Source organism: Ursus arctos, unplaced genomic scaffold (genome assembly GCF_023065955.2).
Source record: "Ursus arctos isolate Adak ecotype North America unplaced genomic scaffold, UrsArc2.0 scaffold_6, whole genome shotgun sequence".
NCBI classification, from domain to species: Eukaryota; Metazoa; Chordata; class Mammalia; order Carnivora; family Ursidae; genus Ursus; species Ursus arctos.
The window spans coordinates 58,386,609-58,397,012 of record NW_026623078.1 but is presented as its reverse complement, the minus strand read 5'-3'; the positions used below and the strand labels follow the sequence as shown (position 1 = coordinate 58,397,012).

At 32.8% G+C, this 10,404-nt stretch overlaps 1 protein-coding gene across 20 annotated transcripts in view; it reads right to left on the bottom strand.

The window, feature by feature from the left end:
* Positions 1–10,404, bottom strand: part of EMC2 (ER membrane protein complex subunit 2) — a 560,958-nt gene that overhangs the window by 520,481 nt on the left and 30,073 nt on the right. For all 20 annotated transcript variants that reach the window (XR_008957805.1, XR_008957804.1, XR_008957809.1 and 17 more), the window contains exon 10: positions 8,224–8,328. Coding sequence is in view for 4 of the 20 variants with exons in the window: in XM_057307944.1 (XP_057163927.1) it covers positions 8,224–8,328 (105 nt within the window). In the remaining 16 variants the exon portion in view is untranslated. The remainder of the gene's footprint in view (positions 1–8,223; positions 8,329–10,404) is intronic.

The window sequence follows — 10,404 nt, the reverse complement described above, 5'->3', positions numbered from 1 at the left end:
GTGTAATTTCTATTAAATATTTTAAAGTTGCAAGACATTTCTAAAATTATTGAAAGTAAGTCACATTATTTAAATTTTTCTGCAATTAGTTGACAAGATAACATGTTTCTGTAGTAAGGAGCTGTCAAATAAAACTCCATGCTACATATTAAAATGATATAAACATGTTTTAAAATAGGTATTTCTAGTTTATGAAGTTGTAATTTATTTTATAAAACCAAATTGGGATTGGATTTTATAATGAAAACAAAATACAATGGACTAGAAATGGCACCTTTGCATATTTAAAGGCAAATTCATGACATATTAAATTCACTATAGTGCATATAATCAGTAAGGGAAACACTGTTGAACTTCCCATGATGATTTCAAATGGATTTTCTAACTAGACTGACAATTCTCATCATTTATCAGTTTGACTGAATACTACAAATTTACTAAGAAAGTGTTCCTTGTGGGGGTAAAAGAAGGTTTATTATACATATCTATATTCCCTCTGCCCCTGGTTAAAGTATTGACTAACATTTGCTATTAGCAAAATATAGTATTTTCAAATTAACATCTAAGCACTCAATATATTTTCAAGTGACTGATCTTCCCTGCAAATACCAATGCTGTCTTAAGCACTTAGCACTTGATTTATGATGTGTTCCTTCTCTTTTGTAATTAACTTAATTTGGCAAACTTCTCATGACCTGTTGAGAAAGATTAAGTGATCAAGCACAGGTAAAATCATAGAAGCAACAGACTTCAGGAATTGGTAACCTGCCTCTGACCTCTCTGGCTGGAGGTTAACATTATGATTCTCCTACTTCCTAAACCATTAGCTTCTATGGTTGAATCTTGATTTGACAGAGTAAACAAAGGGGATTTCTAGAAGAAATGCCAGAGGAAAAGAAAAGTTTCTTAGAAGAACCAACATCACTTTACCTTCATAAAACATTACTAATTCAAGGAATTCAAATGTTAAATATACAATTCATAATCACAAAATATGGTAATAACACAACATTTAAAACTCTGCCTTTTCATAATTTCCATGGTACTAAAGGATGTGGGGTGTGTTATTACTCCTATTACCCAGTTGATAAATTCACTTTCACAAGGACTTAACAAGAACAGAAAGCCTTTTCTTTTACTACTGCCTATCCAAAGTAAACAGGAATGGTCCTAATCAGATACTTAAAGGCCTAATTCTAAGAAAAAGCTTTGATGGGTCTGAGCAAAATAGGATACCACATAGTAACATTCACTCCAATTTTTTAATTAGCAAAATAATGAAAAATTTCTGTAGAGCTGAAGTCATAGCCAAAATTTTAAAATACAGTACTTTTCTTGATTTGTTCTTAAACATAATAGTAATAAATATAAACCTGTGATTTTTTTAATTAGCTAATTTAAGAAATCACCTAAGATTGTGTGTCAACACTACTGACAACCAGTGCAATTTAGAATAAACCAAACTTGTTTGTGTCAGAACAAATAAAAAGAAAGTTGGAAATATAAATCTATCACTTCAAATTTTGCCTGACATGCAATTATTTTGTCTATTCCAGAATTATATGGCAATTTAACTGATTAAGCCGGAATCCTATTTTTCCCTCAAATCATGATTTAATTTTCCATTTCCCAAAAGGATAGTAATAGAATCACCTCTGCAATCATAAATAACACATGGATTGCTAGCACAGACAAATTTAACAGTGTACTAAAGAAGCATTTATCTGGAAAATTATTGTGAGTAGGTTCACATTAAAGTTTTTCATGAGCATTAATCAAACTTGCCTGCCTATACTGAACATGCTAAACCAATTACCTAATTGAAGAACAAGTAGTAGCCATATTCTGTTTCATTAAGTAGAAAGAAAGAAGGAAAACCAGTTCTTAAAATCTCATTTTCTCTAATTTACAAATGCCTGGAAAAACATTACAATAAGAAGTATTTATTATATACTTTATACTTGTTTATATGCCTAGACATGAGTCATAAAATTCTCAATTAGATCCCAGAGATTTATCTAATTACTAAAATGTCAATCTCTGAGAGTTGTACTTTCCACATTAACCACAAATCCTGCATTTTTGTTTTCACAGTTAGATTTTGCTTAAACTCTTCTTTCGTAATTCCCTATGGATTTTAAAGAAAACTCAACAGAAAGCACACTCAAATAATAAAACTTGTTTATCAAATTCAAAGATCAATAATTTATCCACTGTAATAACTGGGATAAACTGGGCTAAAATTTACCTTTGCATAATTTGTGGAAAATAACATGAGTGGATGAAGTACTAGGATAAATAAATTGGAACACTGGATGGATGAATCTCAGAAACATTATACTGAGTGAAAGAAGCCAGGCACAAAAGAGTACATAACCTATGATCTCATTTATATAAAGTTCTAGTACAGGCAAAACTAATTTATAGTGAAAAAAATCATATCAGTGCTTGTCTGCAGTGTCAGAAGGGCTGACTGCAGAGTGGCAGAAGGGACTTTCTGGGGTGACAGAAATGCTGCATATCTTGAATGGGGTGATGGTGAGATGGGAATATACATTTATCAAAACTCAACTATGCATTTAAAATGTGTGCATGTTATTGTCTATAAATCATACCTCAATGAAGCAGATAAAGAGAAAAAGGCAAAATAAATGAAAACAGAAGGCAGGGACTATGGAGTTTTACAATAGTTTAATAAATTGCCAAATGACCACATATTTCTCTTCCCATTAAGAGGTGAAGTATTACATCCCCTTAATCTGGGTTGACCATGTGACTTGCTTTGCTTAATGGAAAATCAGCCATATGTGACAGAGATTCAAAAAGCCCTTGAACAGTGGAGTCTGCCTGTTTGCTACTCTTGGAATCCTGAGACCACCACATGAATAGGTCCAAGTTAGCCTGCCAAATGAGAAACACGAGGCCCAGAACTCCCAGCTGACAGACAGCCAAAGTCAGATATTTAAGTGAGGCCATCAACCACTAGCATAGTGCAGAAACATAAATAAGCCCAGTCGAGACGAGCAGAATTACTCAACTGAGCCCAAGCCAAACAGCCTACCTACAGAATCACAAGCAAGTTGTTATTTTAACTCACTAAGTTAGCAAAAGGTTATGGATACAAATATTTATGGAATCTGATTCACAGAAAGAACCCAGAACCTCTATAGAAAAAGCACAGACTATGTAAGCTTTAAAAGCACAAAGAAATTTTATTTAAAACCTGTTACTGGTGTCTAGGGGCAAGTAAATTTTGCATGATGGGTTTGGTTGAGGAGTATTGGAAGTTGCTACAGAGAAACCCGACATGGCCAACTGAGAGATATGTTATCTTCCTGCAGTGGTATCTAAAATGATAGAAACTGGCAAAAGTTCTTTTTTCTATCCTTTCCTATAGAGTCAAGAGAAGACAAATCGTATCTTCCGTAAAGATGTGCACAATATCGCTGTGGACTAAGGAGTTTATGATGCAAAACTCAAATACTGAAGAGTACCACTGACACTCTTAGAGTTCCTTCCAAAGAACACTGAGACTTTTATAAGTCTATAAATGGAATGGATCTAGTAAGGTAAAAATCTAAAAAAAAAAGAACGGCAGGGAGGGCAAATATTACTAAAGAACAGGGTTTAGATCTATGAACAATGGCTTAAAATACTGAAATGATAGGTTCATGTTTAGTGATAAGGTGCATCTCATAAGGCAGGGGAAGGGCATACTTGTCTGGCCTTGTATTACTGAAGAGACAGGGAAACAAAACTAAATTCTGAATTTAGTTACTATTCAGAGCTTTAAGTCTGAAATGAAAAGAGAAACACAGGAAAATAATCGAGAAGAGAGTGAAATTTATAGCATTTATAGCTTCAGATACATTTATACCCGACATTTCTTCATACAGGCAGTATATTTTGGCTGTTAAGAACATCAACTCTGGAATCAGACTCCCTAGGTTTAAAAACAGCTGTCATTAACCAGCTATGTCACCTTGGGAAAGTTATTTAATCTTTCTATGCTTTAAGTCTTCATTTGTAAAACAGGAAAAGTACCTACTAGAGCTCATAAGAAATTTTCTACAAATATTTGTTCTTATAACTATTCTTGTTGTGGTAGTTATATTTACAATTTACACAGCAAGCATCATAAAGTAAACCTGGAGCATGTGATTAGTAAAAACTATATAATTAGTATTACTGTGATTTAGTGAAAATTATGTATTAGCTTCTTTAATCCTCAAAACTTCTATTGTGTCCATCTTACAAATGAAAGGCTATAGGCCCAGAAATAGTATATAATTAATCCAAAATCACATATATAATAAATGTCAGAGCCAGACTTTGAAGATAGACAATATGGATCTAGCATTTGTGTTCTTCTCTTCACTCCTACATGGTGATACTAGCTTCCAAAAATGGGACTCATGACAGAATAGAGAGATGGACAGAAACTCTCTAGATAGTTATATGGGGGGAAAATTGACCCTTATTTCACATTATACATAGAAATCAATTCCAAATGGATTGTGGATCTAAATACAAAAGGCAGATGGAAAAAAAAACCTCTAAAGACACACAAAATTATCTGTATGACTATGAGTAGCAACCTATTTCTTAACACAAAAAGCACAAGCCATTAAAGAATATAAATGAATGTATTTCACTTCAGAACTTTTATTCATCAAAATCAATTGAGAGAGAGCAAGTAAGAAAGTGAAGAAATCTGCTGCACATATAACAAAAAGCTCATAATCAGAGAACTAAAAAACAAAATAAAAAGTCATAAACCAATTAAAAAAACAGACCTCATGTAAGAGATATACAAATAGCCAATAAACATATGAAGAAGTGTTCAATCTCACTGGTCATCAGGGAGATACAAAATGAAACCATGAGATACCACTACACATACACCAGAATGGCTATAATCACAAAAACTGACAGGACCAAGTATTGATAAAGATGTGGAACTACGAGAACTACCAAATATGGCTGCTGAGACTATAAACAACTAATGTGGAAAACAAATTATGACCCAGTTTTTCCACTCAAAGGTATACATCCATCAGAAGTACATGTATACCAAAGGACTGCAGCAATAATCAGTGCAGTATTATTCAAAATAGCCCCAAACAGGAAATAATCCAAATGCCTATCAACAACAACTGACTAGATAAACTCTAGTATGTTCATACAATAGACTCTAGTACAATGAAAATGAATGAACTACAGACATGAAGAGGGATAAATGTCATAAACACAACAGTGAAACAGGCTATATAAAAATTAAAAACATGATACCATAAAGCTCAAAATCAAGCCAAGACTATGGGATTATCAATCAATACTCTTGAGGTTAACAAGAATAGAAATTAAGAGGATGTACTATGAGGGCTCTGGGGTGCTGTAATGTTTCTATTTCTTGACCTGGATACATTTTCCTTGTATAATTCATTGAAATGTACATTTATGACTTGGGTTCTTTTTTCTATGTATGTTGTAATAAGAACTGATTTTAAAAATACAGTCATGCCATGTCAAAAAAAGCACTCTGAGGGGCGCCTGGGTGGCACAGCGGTTAAGCGCCTGCCTTCGGCTCAGGGCGTGATCCCGGCATTGTGGGATCGAGCCCCACATCAGGCTCCTCTGCTATAAGCCTGCTTCTTCCTCTCTCACTCCCCCTGCTTGTGTTCCCTCTCTCACTGGCTGTCTCTATCTCTGTCAAATAAATAAATAAAATCTTTAAAAAAAAAAAAAAAAAGCACTCTGAGCAGCTAGTTATTTCTCAAAAATACCTTAAAAACAAGGATGTACTCTGCAAACCATCACATTAGTTTTATATTATCCAAGTCTTATCTTTAAATCACACACACACATACACACCCTCTAGACCTACTATGTGTGGAACCCTATGATAATTTGTGCTATCTCAAAATAACTGCATTTGAAGAAGCACAGCCTAGCTAATATTTATAAATATTCTGACTTACAATATGCCAACAATATCCTCTATTACATATAATAAAAATACAATAAAGTGACTTTAAATAATGTGACCATGGGGGCACTGAATTTTTTTAATCTCCCCAATCTTCTCCAACCAGGACTACAAAAACAAAGAAAACAGCACCAAAAACAAAATAACAGAAAACAAGCCCAAAGAGAACATCTTCAAAAAAATTCATTACAGGTAATCCTCCAAAACTCTGTAATGTGGTTTTTATCACCAACAGCGGCAGGACCTACAGAAGATCAACTACTGTATGACAGGAGTATATATGCTAGGATGGACAACCTACTACTCTACAAGCCACAGAAATGAAAAAAGTATGAACTGATGAATCTGCAAATGGACTGCAAAACCAGACAGTCTCAAAAGCTCCAAATCATATGTGACAGTAAATAAGTCTAACAGTCTACAACCTCAAAATCTCTAAAACGTCCAGGAAACACCCTCTTCGAGGAGGAAAAACCCTCACACTGAAGGATAATCACCAGAAACTAAAACCAAATTGAACAAGGCAGAAACACTAGGGGTAAAAGGGAGAGATGGTTCAGATAAGGGAAAGGAGTCGATGAGAAGAAGGTAGTGATGTCCACAGGCAGCAAATCCCAGAATAAAATAAATAAAATAAATAAAACAACAAAATGCAACATTTCAAGCTGAAAGCAACATTTCAAAATTCAAGATCTATAGAGCTCTAAGGATAGAACAGAAGGCTGAAGACAGAAAATCTTTTTTTTTTTTTAAGATTTTATTTATTTATTTGACAGAGAGAGAGACAGCCAGCGAGAGAGGGAACACAGCAGGGGGAATGAGAGAGGAAGAAGCAGGCTCCCAGCAGAGCAGCGAGCCCCATGTGGGGCTCGATCCCAGGACCCTGGGATCAGGCCCCAAGCCAAAGGCAGACGCTTAACGACTGAGCCACCCAGGCACCCCAGACAGAAAATCTTTCTGAACCAGACGAGTTCTGAGAAAGACTGTGTACACAGAAAGGTCATATTTAAATTCTCTATAACAAAAAGGAAGCCATAAAAAGACAGGTTGGGAAAGTTATCCTATTTCTGATACCCTCACGCCACAAAAACCTTCTCCTAATAAAAATTATCTGATTTAAACAAGGAGAACAACAGCAACAAAAAAGAGAATACAGATTAACTCCATAAAAAATAATACAGAGGAAAAAAAACACAGAAAATAGCAGAAAAGAATTTGAAAGAAAATGAATGATAGAGGAAAGAGGTGAGAAAGGAAATCTAATAAACTTATAATTAGAGACCTGGAAAAAAAACTTGGGCTAGCAAACAGAACAAATATTTAACAGAAAAGCAACTCTTCTCAGATTAAAAGAGGATTAAATTTACACATTAAATGGGTCTATTGTGCATTTGGGAAAACTGACCCAATAACAATCAACAAAACATATTATAGTAAAACTACATGATAAAGAAAAAATTCCTTTGGACATCCAGACAAAAAGTCTAAGTCACTTAGGGAAAGGAAATCAGGATGGAATAAGACTTCTTCACAGCAATATTTTATCCTAAAACACAATGGAACAATATGTTTAAGACATAAAACACAATGGAACAATATGTTTGAGATACTTAAGTAAATCAAAGCCAAAGGTTGTATAAAAAGCCAAACTATCCCTCAAATATAAAGACTACAGAGAGGTAAGTTTATAAACATGCAAGATGTAATAAGATACTGTTTTCCCATGTGCTCTTCCTGAAGAGTCTCCTAGAGACAAGCTTCAGAAAACTAAGAAATGAGTGGAGAAATTTCGGATAAGATCCGACGTGTAAGCAAAGTACAAAAACTTTTTTATATAGTCTGGCTAGTTTACTTTTTGGCTTTTCTTCCTTTTAATTACCTGAGATACTCTAAATAAATAATATATTACACACTCAATCTGCTTCTGAAATACACTGCACAATTTGTTTACCTTTTCTGGGTTTTTAGAATTACTTTTTATTTGCCAAATACTGACAACTGAAATTTCCAGATAGTAAGGCTACTTATGGCATCATAGTAGTAACAGATTTCTTTTGAAAACAGAAAAAAAATAAGTGATCCTATAAGTTAATTCTACACAGTTAAAACACTCTAAGACCCAAAGGCATAAAAGTCCATTGACAGACATTTGGCTTTGCAGTTTGCTGAAACAAAAAACAATGAAGAAATACATTAACTGACCTATATGAGAATATAAAATTATCAATACTGACCTGATAAGCTCTGTTTATTTGACTAGCTGCCCAACTAGCATATTTCATGTTGTCCTTTTTTGTTTTTGCACTTGCTTTTGGATTAGAAGCAATATGACTTGCCGACTAAAAACAAAAAAGAAACATCAAAAACAAAATTCCTTTTTTCTAGCCAAGATAATCAACAAAAACATGTATGGGTCATATTTGCAATGGGATAAGAAAGAGTACCAAAACAATTTTAAAAATAAAAATAAAGTGGAATGAAATTAGTGTTTAAAAATGAAAATATAGTTTAAAATATACACAAATAACGAATCATGGAACATTGCATCAAAAACTGGGGATGTACTGTATGGTGACTAATATAACAAAATAAAAATTATAAAAAAAAAAAGAAAAAAATAAATTAAAAAAAATAAAATAAATAAAATACAGACTAAAGTGACAAAAAGAGAAGGAGCATCTTAAATACCTAAATTTATTTTATTAATTATCTACCACAACTCTTAAAATTAAATACTTAAATACTCTAGAATATCATTTAAATACCATAGGATATTGAAGGTCATTAATATTTTTTGTTATTAAATTATTATTTCTAACTCTTTATTATTATATTACTTCAGCTTTTCTATGTCAGAATTATAGAATTATTGAATATTAATGTAAGAAAGAATCTCAAAAATAATTTAGTCCAATTTCCTACATTAACAGGTGAAAAAAATTTAAGTCTACTAGGAGTGATATGACTTGACCAAAGCAAGTTATTGAAAGCCTTAATAATAGAGAAAGATCCTCACTTCCAATCTAGTTCTCTTTTCACTTTACCAAGAGTTTCCGAACTATGTTGCACAGCACCAGTTAGAATCACTGCAATTTGATCAATCCATCCTCTTCTTTTAAAAAATACTTAAACAAGAGATTGTTAATCTAGGATCCATGAAAGAATCTGTAAACCACGAAAATTATATACTAATTTTTAAGCATATGTTGTATTTCTAGGGAGAGTAAGATCTTTAATCGTATGCTTAAATATATCTTATTCTTAAAAGGATTCAGCGATATGATTAAAAAAAAAATTAAGCCTTTCTTTTATACCTAGCCTATGTTATAGGCTCCTTCCCACTCTCTCCTCCTCTGTGAGGAATTTATTGGCCAAAATCTTATTTTTACACCACTATGTCTTTAATGTCACCTTTTTGGTATGAATTTTAGCAAATGCTGTGATTAAGAGAATGACTCTGGAATCAACTGACTGAACTGACATCCCAGCTCAATTACACTTAATAAGTCTGTAATCATCTTCTGACAAATTAACTAGATCTGTGTCTCAGGCTCACTTTCTGTGAAGTGGTAGTAATAACAGTATCTTCTCAAATAGTTGATATGAGGATTTCATGATTTAAAATTAAAAAAGAGCTTAAAACAATGCCTAGCCCATAAAGTGTTATGTATAAACTATCATTAATAATCTATTCTTAAACATTTTTTAAATTAGTCTTTCATTTATTTGGTAAAAACAGACAACACTGCTACTACACTGTATCTCCAACCTACTACAGTTGACATTGGGTAGATCCAGGAAAAATTTCTTGAAATTCCTTTGAACTATTTTCTAATCATATTTTGTCATTCCTTTCCTAAAAATTATTTCATTAATATTTCTTCCTGCCTCTATTTCTGCAATCAATTCTTTTTCACTGAGCCCCAACAAGACATTCATCCAAAAGTCCTTGAAAAGACCAGGATAAATTAAAATTTCAAAGGACTGGCCTATTAAAAAAAAGTTTTCTGATTGTATGAGGGACTCATTTTATGTATATTTTAAAGCTCAGCAAATTCTTCCTCTATTTCCCATAGCTCTTGTTAATCGCCTTTTCTAAGCTCGTCGTTTGGCATACATAAACCATAGAAATATTTAATTACATGCTTCCCACAATTTCCAAGCTCTTATCTGTACTGTAAAAAAGTTTTGACAGTAGAGATTTTATTGCTAATGTCTTTTATTGCATAGTTTAAAACTATGTCATACAATTATAATTTAAGGTAAGAAATACAATAATGTTGGGCATAAACCCAAGATATCAAAACAAATAAGATACATAAAATGGTTTTGTATCTATTACTATATAATAAAAAGGCAGATTTAAATTCTGATACAATAGAAGATATTTTATAATAAAATGTCAAATAGTTAGG